Source organism: Scheffersomyces amazonensis (genome assembly GCF_036850825.1).
Source record: "Scheffersomyces amazonensis strain UFMG-HMD-26.3 chromosome Unknown RJT21scaffold_6, whole genome shotgun sequence".
Lineage (NCBI taxonomy): Eukaryota > Fungi > Ascomycota > Pichiomycetes > Serinales > Debaryomycetaceae > Scheffersomyces > Scheffersomyces amazonensis.
The window spans coordinates 229,810-251,395 of record NW_027042746.1 but is presented as its reverse complement, the minus strand read 5'-3'; the positions used below and the strand labels follow the sequence as shown (position 1 = coordinate 251,395).

At 31.7% G+C, this 21,586-nt stretch overlaps 8 protein-coding genes across 8 annotated transcripts; 1 reads left to right on the top strand and 7 right to left on the bottom strand. All coding sequences in view use genetic code 12, as the record gives it.

The window, feature by feature from the left end:
• Window positions 1-2,165: 2,165 nt before the first annotated feature.
• Window positions 2,166-3,221, top strand: RJT21DRAFT_454 (SANT/Myb-like DNA-binding domain-containing protein; the record flags this gene model as incomplete). Its single annotated transcript, XM_064884634.1, has 1 exon — window positions 2,166-3,221. The coding sequence occupies one exon, from the start codon at window positions 2,166-2,168 to the stop codon at window positions 3,219-3,221; it is 1,056 nt and encodes a 351-aa protein (XP_064736651.1).
• A 2,570-nt stretch (window positions 3,222-5,791) lies between these two features.
• Window positions 5,792-6,796, bottom strand: BET2 (Rab geranylgeranyltransferase; the record flags this gene model as incomplete). The annotated part of the gene is made up of 1 exon (XM_064885535.1): window positions 5,792-6,796. One exon carries the CDS (start codon window positions 6,794-6,796, stop codon window positions 5,792-5,794), a length of 1,005 nt encoding a protein of 334 aa, XP_064736650.1.
• Window positions 6,797-6,935: 139 nt separating this feature from the next.
• Window positions 6,936-8,954, bottom strand: DPB2 (DNA polymerase epsilon noncatalytic subunit; the record flags this gene model as incomplete). Its single annotated transcript, XM_064885571.1, has 1 exon — window positions 6,936-8,954. The coding sequence occupies one exon, from the start codon at window positions 8,952-8,954 to the stop codon at window positions 6,936-6,938; it is 2,019 nt and encodes a 672-aa protein (XP_064736649.1).
• Window positions 8,955-9,032: 78 nt separating this feature from the next.
• RJT21DRAFT_122151 (uncharacterized protein) lies at window positions 9,033-10,904 on the bottom strand. The gene has a single exon (XM_064882309.1). The coding sequence runs from the start codon at window positions 10,871-10,873 to the stop codon at window positions 9,116-9,118; it is 1,758 nt and encodes a 585-aa protein (XP_064736648.1). The 5' UTR covers window positions 10,874-10,904; the 3' UTR covers window positions 9,033-9,115.
• Window positions 10,905-11,197: 293 nt separating this feature from the next.
• Window positions 11,198-13,039, bottom strand: RJT21DRAFT_122149 (MFS efflux transporter). The gene has a single exon (XM_064882308.1). The coding sequence runs from the start codon at window positions 12,960-12,962 to the stop codon at window positions 11,268-11,270; it is 1,695 nt and encodes a 564-aa protein (XP_064736647.1). The 5' UTR covers window positions 12,963-13,039; the 3' UTR covers window positions 11,198-11,267.
• Window positions 13,040-14,154: 1,115 nt separating this feature from the next.
• On the bottom strand, window positions 14,155-16,580 carry BGL22 (Bgl22p). Its single transcript, XM_064882307.1, has one exon. It carries the CDS (start codon window positions 16,388-16,390, stop codon window positions 14,321-14,323), a length of 2,070 nt encoding a protein of 689 aa, XP_064736646.1. The 5' UTR covers window positions 16,391-16,580; the 3' UTR covers window positions 14,155-14,320.
• A 789-nt stretch (window positions 16,581-17,369) lies between these two features.
• Window positions 17,370-19,970, bottom strand: RJT21DRAFT_108642 (uncharacterized protein; the record flags this gene model as incomplete). Its single annotated transcript, XM_064879880.1, has 2 exons — window positions 17,886-19,970; window positions 17,370-17,810 (listed from the first exon to the last, which is right to left on the bottom strand). The coding sequence occupies exons 1-2, from the start codon at window positions 19,584-19,586 to the stop codon at window positions 17,370-17,372; spliced, it is 2,142 nt and encodes a 713-aa protein (XP_064736645.1). The 5' UTR covers window positions 19,587-19,970.
• Window positions 19,971-20,168: 198 nt separating this feature from the next.
• Window positions 20,169-21,583, bottom strand: RJT21DRAFT_122144 (uncharacterized protein). The gene is made up of 2 exons (XM_064882306.1): window positions 21,380-21,583; window positions 20,169-21,317 (listed from the first exon to the last, which is right to left on the bottom strand). Exons 1-2 carry the CDS (start codon window positions 21,471-21,473, stop codon window positions 20,263-20,265), a joined length of 1,149 nt encoding a protein of 382 aa, XP_064736644.1. The 5' UTR covers window positions 21,474-21,583; the 3' UTR covers window positions 20,169-20,262.
• Window positions 21,584-21,586: the final 3 nt, after the last annotated feature.

Sequence of the window (21,586 nt, the reverse complement as noted above, 5' to 3'; positions counted from 1 at the left end):
TCACAGAATCTTAATTGTTTGGTATTCAATTTAGCCTGTTGTCTACATGAAGTGGCAAGAAAAGGTAAAATAGCTTCTTTGAATTTAAAAGTATGTATATTTTCATGTAATCGCCTTGTAAAACCATTCTTGTCCTGTAAAATAGAAACAATAAGCCTTTGTAACAGTCGGTAGATTCTCGTGCGTACCAAATTTAAATCGTTTGTCCAGTTTGGAGGCTCTACCCCTCCGATTGCATATTTCCAATTTTGCAGGTACACAAGTCACCTTGGCATTATTTTTGTCTCTACTTCTTACATAAATAACCCCTAATCACAGAGCAAAAAAGAGAACAATAACTAAATCTCGTTTTTATTTATTGTTGAGTCAGTATCATCTATTATGCCGCGTACTCTAATGATCCTGTGGATGAAGGATCTATGAAAGGAGGAAATATATATAAATGAAATATAATATCAGTGACAGCAATTGTAGAAATAACCCAAAAGCTCAACAATGCATTGACAATAGGTGGTCTTCATTTCCCAAGATTGTTAGGCTCAATGATCATCTTCGATTATTTTTTTTTTCATTAATTACAGAGTAGCACAGAAGTGGCTTTATTATGGTAAGCTTTTTTTTCTAGAGGGGGATAAATAAAATTTACGTCTTTTTTATCTTATTTTTTTTTGTTTTGATTGACTCACATGTATGTTTATTTTTAAAGCATCATGTGGATTGCAGAAAAAGCAAGCGGGGATTGGTCATCTATCGAAACTGGACTCCTATAGCTGCACGCAAATATTACAACGTCTCCAGCTCCTACAACGGAGGGTAAATTTTTAACTTTTGCCGTTGTAGAGGTTCTCATTGTTCCAAAGAGTCTAATGCCTACGAAAATAGCTTCAATGTTGCATAGAGAAAGCTCTTTTCCGTATGGAATAACCATTTCAAGGCTAACTACTAATAGTATCCAAAACAGTTAGCGAAACACAAAGCTGATGATTGCTATATATTACTATTGTTCGGTATTATTATTATGACAGTATCTATTAATCAATTAAGGGCCATTCAACAAAGATTACTTGTACCTCAGTACTTACTTTCGCAATTTATAAAGCTTTTATGGTTTAGTACCCCTTTGAAGTTGGTCTATAAGATCTTTATTATATTGTGTTGCAAAGTAAGCAATTGACAAAAATATACTTTAGTGTTTGATTTATGGTTACCGGTACCAGCTCTCGGTTCATAGTATATTCTGCAAATTGACCGAAAAGAAATAGAAAATAGGATCATCTAAAAAAGTCTATTGATTTAGTCGATTCTTACATTTACGGTATATTAATCGCTAAGATTCTACAACTAATCTCGTAATATACTTGAAAATTTTAAGAAGAAGCAAATAAATTGCGCTTTTATTTCCATTAGAGTCTAGCATATTACTCCGTAACTCAAATATTCTTATCCTACTTTCAATTCTATGCCGAGATCATATAATTGTGAAGCCGGTGCTGAGCGAAGAAATAACTAATTATACACTTTTTGGAGCTTTGTTAGCGGTTAAAATGAAAATTTTTCTTAAATATGCATAAAAATATTAAAAATAAATAAATACAAAAAATATTTTGTTTAAAAAAAAAAGTTAAAAAAAAAAGCTTTTTGAAACAATCTAAATACAGAAGTGGTTTATTATTTCATACTTAAACTTTAAATTGGAATAACAATTGTAACAAATTAAATTCTTTGCTAATGGAGTATAAAGGGGAAAAAGAAATTGTATTTTTTGACATTTTTCTTTTTCTCTTTTACGTTGAATAGACTAAAATTACATTTGCCTCCCCATATTAGATAAAAGTAGTAATTTATTTTTTGTGCTTCTAATTTTCAAACGAGTTATAATCACGAAATTGCAATATATAAATAAATACGTTTTCGTGCGTTTGTGTAGATAAATAAGACTATATAACTCACATCATATGACTTATTAGAAAAACAAAAATAACAAAATTAAAATAAAAATTCAAATATTTAAATTAAATTTTTTTGTCTTTGTTGCTTATCCTTTTTAATGGGTATTTTCATTTTGTGATATTGTCCCAATTATATATTAATTACAATTATTTACGTTAATAAATAAATTAATCCAATTTCGTCCCAGGTTGAATTGCTAAAAAACTTTATCAAATATGACTACGTTAATATCTCCTATGGGTAATACTACTAATAATAGCAATAACACTAGCAGAAGTACGAATAACCCTCATTATAATCTTGATAGATGGAGCAATTCAAATTCATTCTCGAACTCGAATCCAAACTCGAACCCGAACCCGAACTCAAACTCGAACTCAAATTCAAACTCGAATGCGACTACTAGCTCGGGTAATTATATAACAGATCCTTCGCCAAAATCATTAACTTCATATGACTCTCCAATAATTAATTCTAGTTCAATATCAAGTTCAACACCATCGTTACCCCCTCCCATGCAACAGCAAATGCATCATTCTTCATCGCAACATCCGATTCATCAACAGTCGACTTTATACTACTACGATAATTCACAATCAATAGCAAGGTCAAATTCCTATCCTTCTGAGAATATTCCTCAACAATATTACTTTTATCAATCTCAACATCAACAACAACTGCCTGCATTTTACCAACATCATGACCAAAATCAGCTGCAGCTGCTACCACAGTTACATCAACTGGCATCGAACCAAATAGAACATACACAACAACCACAGCAACAATTGTATTATTCTGGTAACGGACAACAATATTTCATTCCTTATAGCAATGAACTTTCAAATCAAAACTATTATCCTTCTCATTATCTATATCAACAGCAAATGCTTCAAGCTCCACCTCGTAGAAAATCTAAACAATCTACTACTTGGTCATCTTCTGAAGATAAATTATTGCGAAACCTTAAAGAAGTTCAGAAATTGGGGTGGAGAGAAATATCAACTTTCTTTGAAGACAGAACTCCAAATGCTTGTCAATTCAGGTGGAGAAGAATCATCAGCGGGATTACTAGCAAAGAAAACGTTGAAAAGCGTTTGGAAGAAAGTGAAGATGACGAGCCAGTAGGCAATGTTGATGAAAGTCAGACTGGATTACTCAAAATAAAAGAAGAGCAACCAATGCTGCAAGACCTATCAGTCCCAGAAACAATCATGGATGCTGAGGATAAAAAGAATAATAATCACTATTCCATTGACTTTTTATTAAATTAATGCCATTTAAATTTGCACAAGCGTACTAGTGCCTAGGAAAGGCTTTCAATGGAATATAAGAAACATGTACATAAATAAATTCTACTATTGTATTATTAGGTGGGATATCTAAAGTTTTCCAATTTCAGTTCATTATTCTATTTCAACGTTATGCAAACATTCATTCAATTATTAAATTATTTAATCATAAAAAGAGCCAGTTTTCAATCATTTCGTTGTATTTTTAGTACACTATATCTTTTTAAATGTTATATCGTCAGAGTGGCATATGGTCAAGACTTCGACGGTAACCGTCATATTTCAGAAGAATTGATCTATGAGCTTGCTTGAAGTTCTAACGTTTATTTTCCCTATTTATTTTCATTTCTTATGTCTTACTAGCTCAGAACTATTTATTAAATTATATATAATATTAAAAATTCTAATCTCTTTATTTTGTAGTATCGTTAGACTTATATTGGATCAATACAATGACCCCATGAAAGTTAAAAAGTTTTAAATGTAATTACACTTATTTTTCGATCTTGTTAAATATTTTTTTCCATTGTTTGGGTTCACAATTCCCGTGTAATCTTCCAGTATTACCATTTTCAATCCTTTTAATTAAAATCTTCTACTTTAACCTAAGGATCTCTTTACCCAATTACTTTTTAGCAATTGAGTAATTATGCATCATCGTTTCCGTTGTGGTTTTTTAATGCACCAGAAAAAATTTGTTGTACTTCGGGGTTGACTAGTTTCTAGTTAGGGGGTAATTACTGCCATGCTGCCACCAAGAGATTTTATAATTTCCAAAACCAGCAATCCTTCAGTAGTATTAGTCTAATCTACAATAGTATCATTATTTAAAAACAAGTATTTGATCCCATGATCACTCTACTATGATTTTGTGTTGTAGTTGGATAATCGGAAAAGAATAAAGTACTGAATCCAGAGTATCCTCGGAAAGGATGGAGGCGAAGGCCTAGCCTAATTGAATATTCCGATAGAAAATAATAATTGTGATTATAATTACAAATATTAATAGCGCCGGCCTTATATTGTCTTACATTTTTAATTACCAGTTTATTGGGTTTAAATAAATAATATCTTTATTTTTTAAAGCCCTTATTATATATATTCTCTTAGTGGTCTAACTGGTTTAGAAAACATATTTCAATATGTGTTTAGAGCTTGAACTTGAAATAAATCATCTTGTTTAAGAAGTGAAGATTGGCACAAGTGCACTAGCCTACTTTTGGCCCAGCGATTTCTAGTAAATTCAATTTAATACTGGTGGGAAGTATTGACGAGCAAGAGCAATCGACCAATGAATAAATAGAAAAAGACAAAAGGACTCAAAGAGCAATAAAAGCAAGCTAAAATTAAATAAGCAATGTTATAGCACTTTTTCTGCTTTCCTGTTGATTGAATAAGACTGTTGATTTTCTTTTTAACGTTATTCGTTTATATATTTGATGTCTATCTTCAAGATCCAAAATCAGTATGAATGAATTACCAACAACTGAAAAAGGCTATAAACCACAACAGAAAAAGGTTATAAACCACAATGGAAGAGTATATCAAGTACTTCTATTAGACCATTAAGATATGTACTACATGATAAAATCAAGATGTTCATATAATACTATTTTAGATCTTATTAGGACCTATTAATAGCTCATTATCATCGTCAAAGAAGCACATTTTCGATTCCATTTACTGAAATTACTGCAAACATTAAACAACTATTTATGCTATTTCAATGAAGAATGTTAAATGTTAGATATAATATGTTTTTACAAAATTTTTGCAGCAATGAAGTGATATTAATGCTACTTGGGGCTACTTGATGAACTTCTTCGCTTGTGGAAATTAAATTACTTCATAAAATTAAATTGAACATGATTAGCCTATCAATAGAATTTGATTCAATTTATTTCCGAACTAAATATTTCAGATAAAGTAAATTGCATCAATTTTTTTAAGACGTTTGTTAAAATTATGTTTTACGATTTTGCCTACTTGAATTGTTGCAAAATCAAAATCAAAAATTCAAAAAATCAAAAATAATCAAAAATTTAAGAGATGACATACGATCGATTTAATTGTTTTAACTGATAATATATACTGGTTTCGGAAATACATGGAATCTGGTCCAAAGGAAGTAGACTATGTGTATTTAAAATAATTTGATTGGAGAAGACAATATTGGTAGGATCAAATATAAATTTACGAAGAAAGGGCTTATCAATGAAGATCGTCAATATTTTTTGCAGTTTTTTGGAGCTCTACCCATTGTATGAAAGAGTTCGCTGAAGGGATAGAACTAACCACCGGAATTCCGAAGTTATGATCACTGAAGATCTTCCATTTTATTGTTTTCAATACGGAGTTATTGTTTCTGTTTGATTAGCATTATGAAAGAGTTATGAAAGAGTTATGAAAGAGTTATGAAAGAGTTATGAATGAGTGGCTCAAATTGGTTCGTTCCAAATATGAGCCCTTGATATTGATGATATGCGATTCAAGATACATTATAAAAAGAATTACTCAATGCAATGGTCGTTATATTATTAGAATAAATATTGCTATACAGGTATATCGTTATATTTCCACTTTTTAAATTTCATTGTAACTTCAACAGGCATACAGTATATTGGATCAATCTCTTTAAAATTGTATTTCTTATAATCTATTAGACTTAAGCCTGTAATTCCAAAGCACGTATGATATATATCTGTTTGATTATCTGGTCTATCACTTATACCCCCTTCTTGAAAATCCTGGCATGTCAATATGAAATTCTCTAATTTTTTTAAATCTACATAATGTTGTTTACCCAACATTGCTAAACTAGACAAAACCCACCAACTGTAGCAAACATCTGGTAATTTCTCAGGCCTTCCATTAAATCCACCGCTAGGTAAAACTTGTCTTTCACTAAGCCAATCAATAAGTCTTGTATCTTCCTGTACTATATGTAAACTATCAACAACAGCCAATGCTGCCAAACACGTGAAGACTTGTGCAGCGTGACTTTCGGCGCCAGGAACTAATCCAAACCCGCCATCAAAATTTTGACACTTTAAAATGTACTTAGTTGCAGGTTCAGTTATATCTGGAGTCAATTCTCCTAACAATGCAAAACAAGAAACTGCATTATAAATAAATCTAGTATCTACTTCTCCGAATCTATCACCTTGGAAACTACCATCTTCCAATTGCAAGTTCTTAACAAAAGAAATAATTTTTGAACGTTTAGTATCGAGAATCTTTAAATCATTGTCGTATATCTTAAGAATTTGCAATGCAGAATGGGTAGACAACAAATGACCATCGTGATTAGGAAATGCTCCAAACCCTCCCAGTTTTTCATCCCAACACGATATAACAAATTCAATTACTTCATTTTCAGGTAGTACATCTAATTTATTCATAGTGATTAAGGTTGTAACACCCCAATATAATCCATTCAATCTCAAATGTTCAGATAACCAATATTCAAAAGATCTATGAGAATCTTGGTCAATGACATATTGAACATGTTTATCCTCAATAAACTCAACTGATTCTACTTTCGATTCCTCCGACATGTCTTACTTCTCCACCTCTTATCGGTACCATTTACATCCGGACTAGTTCATTATTAATTTTGTTTTTCTACAATGTAATTCAAGTGCGCACTTTGTCGTGCACTTACCGTACAGTATACTGCGAAAATATATTTGTGATTTAGAAATAGAGTTCCTTGAAGTCAAACTTTTTATGGCACGGAGTGTATTCTACAAAGTTTAACTTTCGATTCGTTGGGCTAACGAGTTTAGTAATATTTATCACTTTGCAGCCGTTGTAAGTAATTTCGAAATTATCAAAATTTTCATCATGAAGTATTAGAACTGTAGGTAATGGTTCTATTCTTAAGGCGTAGTCATAGTCAGGATTGACTAATTTTAACTCTTTCAAGAAAGGTTGTAAATGTCCTTGATCTAATAAGGTTTTAACCAATTTACGAGCCTGTTTGATTTTGGGAGATATATGTTCTGTTTGCTCCTGCAGAATTAAATGATTGATTCTCTCGGGAGATTCGTCTAGTTTTACTAATTCCTTTTCTAATTGTAAATCACTCTCAAATATAATATCATTTCTTTTAAATTTGCTTATTAATTCATCCTTTAATATCACTATTTCTTGTGATAAATAATTAATTCTGGTAGGATTCCAGCTTAGTATTAAGTGACCCTTTGGTAGTAATCTCTCTAACCTATTGACAAATAATCGAGGAATAGAAGTTTGAGGGAAATAGTTTGAATTTGAACTACCTAAAGAATAAGATGATTGCCATGGATCATTCTTGCCTGGTATTAAAACAAATTTAACTTTTTGTACCACATTGGGGAATTGACTCACTAAAGTCGATAAATCATCAAAATAACCTTTATATAGTTCGGAGTTTGTGACTGATGCAATGGTAGATGAAGTTCCTGTTAATGGTTTAGACAGGAATGATCCCGTCAAAACTAATGCCAATGGAATATCTTCATCATTTGACTCTATTATTGAATTTTCTAATCGGTTAAAGAACTTTTTCAAACCATCAAGAATTTTAAAATTATCTAAATTACATTCCGATCCTAAAAATATAAATTTATGATGGTGTAAAGATCTTTCTAAAGAAACCAATTTTTTTCTTAAAGCTTTATTAACTTTCAATACCATATCTCCACTTTGCTTATGAATACCAAGAAAGTCAGGATATCCATAATTCTCATTACTTATCTCACGTCTTTCAGCCGGTGGATGACCAATATTACTTACATGAAAGCAACCTCCTATATAATCACTTCTATTACTTGAAAGACCTCCTGATGCTGAATAAATACCTTCTACAATAACAAACATTCCCGGAAAATAAAATGAACCTTGTGTTTTATATGCTTGTGATAAATTAAGTTCAATATAATCACTTGAATCTTCTAAAACATATTCATCATTTGCTCCTTTACTTAATAAACCAAATAATATAAATTTTGAACCATCTCTACCTAAGACATTTTTAATTAAAGTAATCTCACTAGTAAGATGATTCATAGTTCTACTAATAGATGAAATACTAGAATAGGAAGTCTTTTGAAAATTCTCATTTCTAGATAGTCTATCATATAACAAATTATATCTATTGTTAAATAATTCAATCGAACTTTGAAGATAATTATTTAAGGAATCTGTCAATGTCTTTTTATCATGTCTTCCATGAGGCGTAAGAGTAAATTGTTTTCTTTGTTTATCGAATTTACATGGAGTTTGATCACTTGGATTTATGAATTTGAAAAAGTCTTCCCAATTTAAACTTTGTTCTTCTGATTCATTATTATCAACTATAGTATCTGATCTTCCTGCCACTATTCCTTCAGTTTCTGTACTTGAAGATCGACTAGCCGTTGAACTTTCTGTTTTATTATTAATCTCTCGAATCACTTGTTTTAAACCCGGTCCATCGATAAATATCCCTCGATCTTCGAGTTTCCATATCTTGGCAATCTCTTCTATGAATTGTTGAGAATGGACACCTTTCCAATCAAATCCATACTTAAAACTAATCACTTCAGTAAGAAGACTTAACGCATCGGTCTTAATATTAAGTCCATGCTTTTTAGATAAAATTCGATATGCTATGGGCCGTAAGTTAGAAGGCAGAAGCTTTACAGGTAACGACCCATTTCCACTAGTCACACTGGTCACACTTCTATCCATCTTTGGTTGTTCGTAATTAGCTGTTCTTTGAATATTTTATTGAATAAAAATAAATATTGACATGTACGCGTTCGGAGACATTTTAGAAAAAAAAATGTTACGTAGTATAAAAATGTTACGTACTATACATTACTGGTACTATACATTACTTAAGTATGTCATCATAAGTTACTGCTATTTAAGTCAAACTTAATCTTAGTATAGATCTCATAGAGATCGATGTGTGGAGTGGCATCAAATGATTGTAAGCACCTTATATCATCATAATGTTCTCCTAGTATATTGGCATTTGTAGACAAGTTTATGAGCGATTTCAATTTAGTGAGAATTATAAATTTCCTTCTTATCAATTTGGCGATTGTGATAACTGATGAATTGTCAATATTGACATGACTTAGTTTTTGGTCTATGGTATGTAATTTCTGTTCATTCTTAGATTTTGAATTAGTCAAATACGTTTGTAAACTATTTATGAAGGAATCAATTTGATCTAACTCTGGAGAATTGATAACTCCACGCAACGTCTTAAGAGTAGAGATTCCCTTATCAATACCTAACTTGGTCTTATCATATTCCGTAGGGTTTTCTTCAATAAGTGAGGGTAAAACAGTACCTGAATCAAGGCGTAACTTCAAGTATTGATTCTCAACATTATCAATTTTCAATTGAATTTGTTTAGTTTCAAACGCAAGCGAATCAGCTATTAGTTGTCTTTTCCTTTTAATATCGGTTAATTTCATAGTTAATTTATTATCATACTTTAATACCTGTATTTCTTTATCCTTTTCATTCAACTGTCGTTGAGCTGCTTCGACTTCATTTCGAAGTTCACTAATTATGCGATCTTTCTCATGATTTTCTATTCTGAGTAATTCAAAATCCTGCTTTATGGTGTCATTATCGATATGTTTCTCAACTTCTCGACGATAATCTTCAATTCTACCATTCAAATGATCAATTTTTTCTTGATATGAATTATGCAACGAGTTGATTTTCTTTTCAAAGTTTTCATTTTCTTTAGTAAATTTCTCTTGTTCAAATTTTAGTCTTTCATTTAATCTTCGAATTTCACCATTCAATTCGACTTTTCTTTGCTGTTTTAATAAATAATCTAATTCTTTAGTATTTTGTATTGTATCATCCACTATATCATTATCGAGATCTATTTTAGAATCATTTCTTTGATATTTATATGATTTAGGTTCTTCAAAAGTAACTCGTTTATTATCTACTCCTACACCATTAGGATATAATCTTTCTTTTGTTGATTGTCGTAAAAGATTCAAATGATTGTCTGAGTGGTGGTCAACCACATTGAGCTTGTTTAGATACCCCCGTAATCGAGAGAATATTCCATCTTGATGCTGATTTTCAATATCCTTTCTACTCTTGGAGATCTTGGAATTATGTAGAACTGGTCCAGATGAAATGGGATAGAATTGGTTCCTGACTTCCGATGGTTCATTCAAAACTTTATACAACTTTGGTACTTTAATCCGCGACGGAGTCAATGGTGTTCGAAGAGACCTGATTGGAGATGCTAATCTTTGTCTTGTTTCTACTTTATCATATCTATCATTAAATAATGGTTGCTTAGAATTCCTCGAATACTTGTCTCCGAGGTTAGAAAATCGCAGTTGATAGCTATCCTTACCATAATCATTTCTCTTATACTTATAATTAGTATTGTACTCATGTGATAAATAATTGGTAGGCTCATAAGATGCATATTTTGCTGGTGACTTTCTTGTTAGTCTATCAATATCTACATGATCATAAAGCTTCTGAGTATTAGTACGATCCTCAAGTCGGTCTCGATTTGGATTGGGGTTGGGATTTCTGTATCGATTCACTTCATCAAACGGTACATTCCCCCTCTCGGATGCCTTGTAACGTTCATACTCGTCCTGAAGACCCATTGATGATTCTTGTCTGAGACTTTGATGTAATTAGGTGGTTGAGAGCAACGCGCCTATTATTTAAATTAAATTTATTTTCAATGTTTACCATTTCTAAATGTCGCAAAAAAAAGTGAAAATTAATGCAAAATTGTCCAACGACATAATGGCCCCCCAGTATTTCCCGATTTGGAGAATAAACAGCTTTGTGCAGCCGCGAAAAGAAATTGATGCAAATTCGTGCATTGGCCTGCTTAGTAGTGCTTGCATGAGATTAAAACGCTAAGGGGTCTCCTAAATAAATAAATTCTAAAGTTTATTAAATTATATAACCAATTAAAAGAAACCATAACTCAACTAAAAGCAAAAATAAAATAAAATGAACTAAAATAAACTAAAATAAAATAAAATAAAATTAAACCGATGAACTAGAACTAGAAGAACTTTCATACGGTTGTTGACCTTTTGCCTGGCTCTTATTTGTAGGCTCTTCATCAAGACATTGTAACCCTCTATCTTTGACAAACAATGAACCCACAAAACATAAGCTCATAAATGCAATCAAAACATAGTAATATTTCCTCAAAGCTGAAACGTACATCCTCTTCACCATTAAAACTTCTTCCAGTGAAAGGCCACTTGTATTAGTCTTCTCATAAATATGTTTCGATAAATGATCTAAGAATGATTGAGGTAATTCCCCAGATTTTCTAATCTCCTCAATTTGATTTAACAAGGAATTACTTATAATACTTGATCCCATAGTAATAGCAATTGCCCCTCCAAATGATCTCAGAACGTTTCTAACAGAAATAACAACTGCTCTTTCAGCTCTCTTACAATTGGCTTGAACAGCAACCATAGATGGTTGGAATGAAAACCCAACACCCGTACCCATAACCAATAATATTAATACGCAATATACTGTTTTGATTTTTTCATTCCAAAATACCAACAAAATACAAGACAAACACCAAAGGAAATATCCGGTGCCAACAATGTACCCATAATGGCCTGAATATGTTATAAGTTGTCCAGCAACTGCAGACATGGTTGCTTGGCTTAACACAAGTGGTAAATATAAAATTGAAGTTTGAGTTACATCAAAATCTTTCACAATCTGACAGAAGTAAGGTAAGTAGTACATAAAACTGTAGTATGCACCTCCAAAGAGGATATTGCATATCATCAATATACATAATGTTGGATTCTTAAAAATATGCAATGGTACCATGGGGAGCTCTGGGATTTTCCACTCAATCAACAAAAATATAATTAGGAAACAACCTCCAAGGACAAAAAGGACAATAACAATTGGGCTATTCCAGGCATAAGCAGATCCACCTCCACTTAATGGTACAAGTATGAAAGTCAACGCAGCTGTAGCTGTAAGTATACCTAGATAATCAATCTTTTTGAACTTTTCTGTTTTGGAAAGAACTTCATTGAGTTGTTTATGAGGACTCTCTATTAAAAAGAAGACAGCAATTATCACCACAACTCCAAATGGAGCTAAGAAATAGTAAAAGCTTCTCCAACTTGAATGTGTAATAAATGCAGACATGATGAATGGTCCAATAGCATTAGCAATTCCCACACTTGCACCGAGAATACCCTGAAATCTACCTCTCTGTTCCAATGTTACGATATCACTCAAAATTACCATTCCCAAAGACGAAACACCACCATTTCCAATACCAGCAAAAGCTCGGAAAATATAGAATTGAACTCCAGTTTGAGAAAGACCACATGCTATATCTCCAATGACCAAAATTAAAAGACAAGACATGAGAACATTTTTCCTTCCAAAAATATCTGACATCCTTCCAAATAAAACTTGGCAAACACAATTTGCTAGCAAGGAAGCTGATCCAGCCCAATTTATGGTTTCTTGGGCATTTAAATCTTTTGCGATGTAAGGTAGAGCCACTGTGATGGAAGTTTGATCCATAAATGAGACAAGTTGACCAAACGAAAGAGTTAATAAAATGATAATAATCTTTCTAGTTGGAAGAACATTATAATGAGTGTCCCCTAGTTTGTCAGCTAAAGAATCTTTTTCAGGAATAACTCTTTCCAGTACTATAACAATATTACTTTTTTCTTTCATGTCGATTTTATTCTTTTCAATGATATTATTTTAGAAATACAAGAACTACAAAGTAGAATATTTTCCATTACTTATATGTTTCAACTATAAATATATTAAATCGGTCTGTTTCTCAGGGGTTTGGGAAGATACACCGATAGATAGCTCATAATGATGTAATACATAATAAAATTATTAAACTGCAATAGACAATCAAATATATTATGAATTTGTGTAGTTAATGAAATGCACCCGTTAATTTGCTACAATTTATTTTGCAGTTTGCGCAATTTCTACAAACTAAATGGGTGTAAGGTTTTGGCTCCAATATTAATTCAAGGTGTTACATAGGCAATATAAGGTTTCACCTAGCCGCTAAGTGGGTAGATGTTGCATATCCGAATTTGTAAATTCCCGTAAACAGCCATTGTTGCAACATAATATGCTTACTTAATAACAGTTTAGTATAGAAGGTACAGGATTCTACATGATAAGCCGATATTATTAGAGAAGGAAACTTAGTATTTTTGATGAATGCATTAAAATGATTTACCTGAACCGGGTTTTTTAGTTGTATTGTATAACCTGAAATTAAAGTAGCCACAAACATTAATTGCGCCCAATCAAGAAAACAAATGCCGAGACAGATTTTCTTTTTCCACATCGAATTATCCGGTGTGCCCCTCTATGCACAAATAGAAGGAATGAAGAAAAATTGCGCATCAAGCGGCGGAAATCTCACTTTTGGATAAAAGCAGATTCGAAAAGAGCTTTGAACCTATAAGCTTTTCTTAGAATCCTTGTTTAAATAATTCTTAATACTTATAGTAGCTGAATACTTTTTAATTATCCTTACTAGATAAAATGTAGATAGCTATAAGTGAATGTTGATAAGTTATCTTTTATCAACAAAACAGCATATGTCAAATGTGAAAGCTTACTTCCGTTTCTTGCTTAAATAGTCCATTACGGTGATCGCAAATCAAGAAAATCTCATGGCATCAAAAATTCCAGTAAGAATAAAATAATAATAATTCTAGGTCGCAGAAAATTTCTAAAAATTGCGCTTTCAAAATAAGGAGTATTGCTTAGAAACTGATTCTAGCTCTTAGTTATTAAATCTAAAGGTACTTCTTTATTGGTCAAATTTTGTAACTTACTAAAAATACTTCTCAGCCCACTCTAATTACTTGCATCTTTTGTTCTTGAATGGCTTTTAAATAGAAGTAAGTTTATGTAGTTGAATACGAGGTAACTAGGATACATTACTTTTACTGTATACTTAAAATTTGAGCCTTATTCGTAATTGAAAAAGGGGGCTACTTTATATTAAAGATTTAAGTTTACATATACAAACAATAGCTTTTTTTTTAGCGGCATTAGCATCCGATATCAATTTCACCGCTAAGGTCTACTTTTCTACTGGAATTTGATACATAAATCTTGTAAGTACCTGTTTGGATAATCCATTGTTGTGAATAAGTATCCCAAATACTTAAATCTCTATGAGTTATACTAAATGATAAAATTGCAGATTCACCAGGTTCAAGAAATACTTTTTCAAATCCACGTAATATTTTAGGGGGTGAAGGAACAATAGTACTCGGTAATTCAATGTATAACTGGCCAACATAGCCACCTTTGTGTTTGCCTTCATTCTTAACTTCGACACTAACATTATAATAAACTTGCCATAAATCTGGATTCCCTCCCAAACCTCCTCCTGACAATGGAGGTGCAATTGGCTGATCTGGATTATATCCAGCTGGGTATTCAAATGTCTCACCATCATCGATAGATCGAACATTTTCATTGTATAAATAGGGGTATATGTATCCTGGAACTGCTTCAAATTCATCATGAGGGAATAATGCATCTTCAGGATCGCAAACATCATCTTCTACTGTTTTATAAATGGGTAAATATTCTTCAGGATAAGGTAAATACTCCGTAGGAGAATTGATTTCATCTATTCTTAAATTGCATAACTTAAATTTTGAATAAGATAACCCAAATCCAAATTCGAAACGTGGTTTGATATTATGCTTATCAAAAAATCTGTAATCCAAGTAAATATCTCTATCAAAGTTATCTTGTGGATGCTTTTCACCATTTAATTCATCAATTATAGGTACATAGTGTTGCTTTTTTCTTGCTATTGTAAATGGCAATTTACCGGAAGGATTAATAACTCCGAACAAGATTTCGGCAATTGCTTGACCAACAAATTGACCCAATGGTGGCGCATATAATACACCAACTACGTTTTCATTTTCTATCCATTTTTCCATATTCACAGGACCAACTGAATTTACCACGACAATCGTTTTGCGGCATTTTTCTGCAACTGTTTCTATTAGCTTATCGCCATTATGCCATAAAGACAAGTTTTTGCGATCGCCAAAATTCTCATCTACTTCGATGTAACCTTCACCGGAATCTGCACTGACAACTACAATAGACAAATCTGCATAATCAGCTAATTCTTGAACGTGATCCAACTCCCAAGCGTCATTGCTATAATCAACTACCATACCTTGCTCTCTAGCCAATTTGGAGATAGCTTCGTAAGGAGTTATCACGAATGGATCATTAACAGCAGATGATCCCCAACCAGATGTTAAAACACCATCAACACATCTTTTATCTTTACAGTTAAATCCCTTCGGATCAGGACCTGCAGCAATACCCGCAATAAATATTCTTCTAACACCATCTATTTTAGCTATTGGTAGATTGTGCCCATCATTTTTAAGTAAAACTATAGATTCTCTAGCAACACTCAAAGCAGTTATATCACTAAATTCTGACCGGGAATCTTGATGCCAATTTTTTTGTACAATTGGTCCAAAATGTTGATAAGCAAATTCTTGGCCATATGTATGGAAAGTACAGGAACTGAAATTAGGTTCATCTTCTTCCGTAGGTAAAGATATTGTATCAATAGAAAAAAACGGAGCTAATATTCTCATAGCCATATCATTAAGCCTATCTTGACTTAAGGTTCCATTGTATACAGCTCTTGTTAATAATGGTCCCCAGTACGATTTTCCAGTCAACCATTCATCTGATATTTCTCCAGGCATAGTCATATCCAAACCTGCCAATGCTGAATAAACTCCGGAATGTTGAGCACCCCAATCAGAAAGCACAAATCCTTGAAAGCCTAGTTCTTCTTTTAAAAGATAGTTTATAAGATATGAATTTTGGCAGGCATAAGTATTATTAACTTTATTGAAGGAACACATTACTGATCCAACACCAGCACGTACTAAATCAGCGAATGGCCATAGATAAATTTCATGCATAGCTCGATCCCCTATATTAGAACTTATAGCAGATTCAAGACAATCCCAGCCATTTTCTTCCCACTCTCCTACTTGTCTAAAATGCTCTTGTTCGTATCCTATTAAGTGTCTAGCGGTAGCTACAACACCTTCATCTTGCATTCCTTCTACAGTTGCAGCACCAAGAACTCCTTGTAAATAAGGATCTGAGCCAAAAGTTTCCCAATTTCTTCCACCAGCAGCTTTTAAGCCAATTGGACCGATAGCTGGACCCAAAGCAATATGGACTCCCTTAAGCTTATGTTCTCTTCCTATAGCTTTACCTCTTAAATAGGCCAACCCTTTATTGAAAGTAGCTGCAGTTGCCAAACCTGAAGGGAAATCTGTAACAAAATCAGTAAATCTAACACCATTAGGTCCATCTTGTAGACAAAGATTTGGAATACCTAATCTTGGAACAGATCCTGTATTTCCAACACAAGGACCAGATCCCCAACCTGTTCCAGTAGTTAAATTAACCTTTTCAGTAATCGACATCTTATCAACTAACTTTCTTGCTTTATCGTAAGCCTTCTGCCAAACATGATCTATTCTACCTCCGAGAGCTATTAAAAATATTTATAGTTAGTAAAATTGGCTGCCATTTCAAAGGCGCTAACACGAGATTAAACTTCAACAAACAATTTAAAAAAGGTATTACTAACGTGAAGGGTAATGAGGAGGAGATTTGAAATAATCACTTAAGCTTTCATCTTCTACATACTGAAACAATGGTGATTCTTCGTGATATCCTCGTTTATTTATTATAGTCTCATTGTTAATCACTTCGACTCCACTTAAATCGGAATGGGGTATGACTTCTTTAATTAAGTAAAGCAAGGTGATCGTTATAGGCACTAACTTTTTAACTGACATTCTTCCTTAAACTCACTCTAACTTGATGTGAAAGACTGCTCAATTAGTATAGTGGCAGATAAAATGGGCAGTCAAAATGGCAGCCAAAAATTAGCCAAATGATCTTCCAAGTGCGCGAAAAGGGTGCAAAAAAAAAAAAGGTTTGTACTAACGTATATTAATTATCTAAATGTCAAAGTATATATACTTTAATGCGAGATCGAGATAGTATAGATATATCAAGATATCAAGTACTCATTCTTGCAGTAACTTGAACTGGTGTAACTATACTAGGTGCAGTTGTATTTGCTGTTGAACTTTCTATATCTAATTGAGCTAATGTTGATGATTTCTTTATTGTTGATGGACTATTAGGGCCAGAATTTGGATTACCTAAATGAACAGTTATATTAAGAGGTTTCCCCATTTCAGTAGGTTTATTAGTTAGATTATTATTGGTACTTAATGGTGAACTTGATTTTTGAATTGAATTAATACTAGCTGAATCAGAATGTATTATAGTTGGTGAAGTTGTTATAGTATTATGAGATAATTCAAATCTCTTTTTAATATCCGAATTTTCATCACGACTTGTATCTGTTGAGATGGTTAATCCAGTAAATGGCTCTAATAATGTATCTAAAGTACTTGAACGAACATGTGCATGAACATGTGTATGAGAATTTGGCTGCGAAATGGTTGAAGTAGAATTTGGTGATGGAACTGCAGTAGCATCGGCAGATTTAAGATTCTCATCATCAACTATAGGATCTTCATCAGTTCTTTCTATTTTGTTTGATGAATTCAATTGATTATTGGCCGGAGTGGTGGGTCCTTTAGTAGATTCAGAATCAGTTGGATCCGAGAAAAACTTCTCTAAATTCTTAAAAGCGGATTCAGCATCCAATAACAAGGCACTCTCAAAATATCCTGGTCTTGAATCATCAATCTTCATATTATTTTTATATTTGACCCCATTAAATAAATTAAAAAGATCACTTCTATAAGTCTTTGGTAATTTGTTTCCTGATAAATATACATTATCGAATTTTCCAGATTTTTTAATAAAATGCAATACTATTGGTTTTAAACTTTTCAAATCTACTAAATCATTTCTTCTTAGATCAATCTTTTCTAAAGTATAAAGAGAATCTAATCCCAGTAAATCAACAATTTTATTATTATTGAAATTTAAAGTTGATAAATATTTTAAATTACTAGGTAATTTCTTTAAACTAGTAATATAATTATCGGAGAAATTAATATATTTTATACTTACCAATTGATCTAATCCATCAGGTAAATCTTGCAATAAATTATTTGATAAATTTAATTTAACTAGATTTCCAAGAGGTCTAAATATAAATGATGGAATTGTGATTATTGAAGTTTCACATACTGTTAATTGTTTCAAAAATGACCATTTTGAATCAGGTAATTTCATATAATCACGACTTAAATTGTTTGAATGTGGTAAAGTCTCATTAATGTTTGCAATAAATTGATTATTGTCATGAAAGAACAGATCTTTAGGTAAAGAACTAGAGCCAGCTCCACTTCCAGTAACACCAGATGTTGTTGTTGCTCTTTCACGTTTTGGATATCTGAATGCATTATTATTGAAAGGTGGGAATTCATTAACTTCGTTAATAGTACTAAAACTATCATCTGCTGTAGATGTACCATTTGAAAATATATCAGTATATTTTCTTGTTGCTGGTTTATGAGTACTAAAACTACTTCTACCTAAATCATCATCAATTACTAAATTAAATAAGATTTCTTCAATAGTTGCAATTTTAGAATTTTTTACAATTAATATTCTTAATTGTTCACTGAGAATATGCCAACCGAATATTTCATTAGGTTCATAATCAACTATTTCAAGAACTTGTAAATTTTTAAACATTTTTACTGGAACTGATGTATCACATGGATATTCTTCATAAGAACTAATGCTATTTATTTTAGTTTTAGGAGTTAATATCAAACAAGGTATTTTAGTAAATGATGAATACAAATATTTGATATCTTTATTAATAATTTTTGGATCTTTACTAAATGCAAATGAACGCCAATAAACAGAAGCGCTAGAAACAATTGATTTCATAGAATTTATGGAAGAAATTGATCGAGTATCACTATCAAAATGTTTTGATGATCGAGCATTATTAGCCATAAAAGAAATAAAAGTTGGTTCATGATTTGGATTATCTAATTTAACATTTAATGGACCAACGTCAACTCCTAAATTTGAATTCTCAATTCTTTCTGTAATATAATACAAATGATGAATAGTAAAATTAAGTCGTAATGGTTTAACTTTTAAATTAGAATTCTTATTTTTTGAAAAACATAGTAGACCATTAGCCAATGCTTCTTCATTTCTTCGAATATAGGTAGCTAATCTCTGTATATAGACATCACCTTCAATAGAATTATCATTATAATTAAATGTCCCCATTGTTATTTCTATAATATATTAATGAATAGAAGTTTGATATTATATAATAATAAATAAAGGTTAATAATGATATTTAAGGATTGTCTATTGATAATGGATAGTGATATGAGCTGTTACTTTAGTTTTATAAAAGAATTAAAGGAATTAAAGGAATGAATGAATGAATGAGTAATGATGATGATGATGATGATGATGAATTTATTTGTTGTTACGAACTAACTAAGGAGAGGAAGCCACACTAATGTGTCAAGGGCAATCAATTGGTTAGAAGTCGTCTATGATATACCACAGCTAGCTATTCCCTTATTCACCTATATTTGAAGATGCTCAACCAGATATTGGCTTTCTGATTGATTATTATTATTATTTTATTATTATTATTAATAGATTGTTTTGATTTGGAATATTTTGTTTAATTTCTGTTTAATTTTTTTTTTTTAACTTTTTTTATTTATTTTTTAGATGTATTATTTTATCTTATTTTTATTTTTCTGGCTAATTGTTTTGGGTTTGTTATGATTTTCTCTACGGCCGTTTGGCAACCATCATCTAGCGTAGTACATTATGTCATAGACCAAATAATATGTAATGTATGTACATGTATAATTAAATTACATACTACTTACTAGAAAAAGAAAAAGAAAAAGAAACCATAAAAAAATTATTTAACCTAAGCCTAAACCTCAATTACATTATGTTCACTTCTTAATGAACTAGTTTGATCAGTTGAATCATAAAGTGAAGCATCAACTTGACTAGCTCGATCATTTGTTCGAATACTCACTGCATATAAACTATTGGCAGTAGTTGGATGTACAGTTAATCTTTCCATAATTGAAGCGGGTGGAATACCATTCGTACTACAATTAGTATCAATACTTCTTCTTCTAATTCTTCTAGAAGAACTTGCCAATGTAACTATCGATTCACTATCTCTATCAATATTGGGACTGAGTTGTTGCAGTGTACTTGCACTTGTAGGAGGAACAATAACTACAGTATTATTATGATTATGATGATGATTATTATTCATAATAGGTGTAAAAGATGCACCATTAGAAGTTGAATTACTAGGTGCCAAAGATGTTTGAGCAGTCGAAGCATCAATTGAACTTTCATCATGAATATTACCACTAAGAATAGATGGCGCTTTAGTAGATTGACCTGAAGTTATAGATTTTAATGGAATAGTACTAATATTATCAGATACTTGATCACTAAGTCCTCTATAAGCCATGCCATTACTTCCTGAAGTACTAGTACTATCAAGAGATACAAATGATCCTGATTCCGCGTTAGCATCTACTCTTAAATGCCTATTATCCAAATTTGTATTATAACTATTACCATTGGAATTACTGGGATAATATGTATCATGACTACTAAGTGTCGTATCTGGATTAGGTATATTACTAGATTGTCCTTTATTGGAATTGATATTATGATGAGGGCGTCTTGGTTTAGAATTCGAACCCGATTCGGCTGTAGAATTCCAAGTATGTTGAGGAGATGGCTTGTTTGGCAGTTGCATTAATCTTCTTACCCATCCAAATCTTTGCTTTGGTTGTCTCCTATCAATTGAATTTGGGTGCCCTTGTGGTACTATATTACCATTATTTCCCGCCAAATTATTCCCTCTATTTCCAATATTATTTGTATTATTGATGTTAATAGTATTGGATGTAGTAGTGTTGGTATTGTTAGAACTATTATAGTTGCTATTGTTGTTACCTAGTATTTAAATGTTAGTAAATAACTCTAGAAGCAAAAGAGCAATATAGCGTAATACTTACCTGAAACAGGTGCGCTTGGTTGAGAAGCAGTAGTTACAGTACTATTCACATTTAACAGTTGATGTTGACCATTTGCATTAGTATAAGTAGACATTATAAGTTACCTTCTCCTCTTATTATGGTTAAGAATCAATCAAGTAATATAATCTCCCCTTTTTGTAAGAATAAGAATTTCAAATTAAACTTTTTTTCTAGAGAATTTGTGAA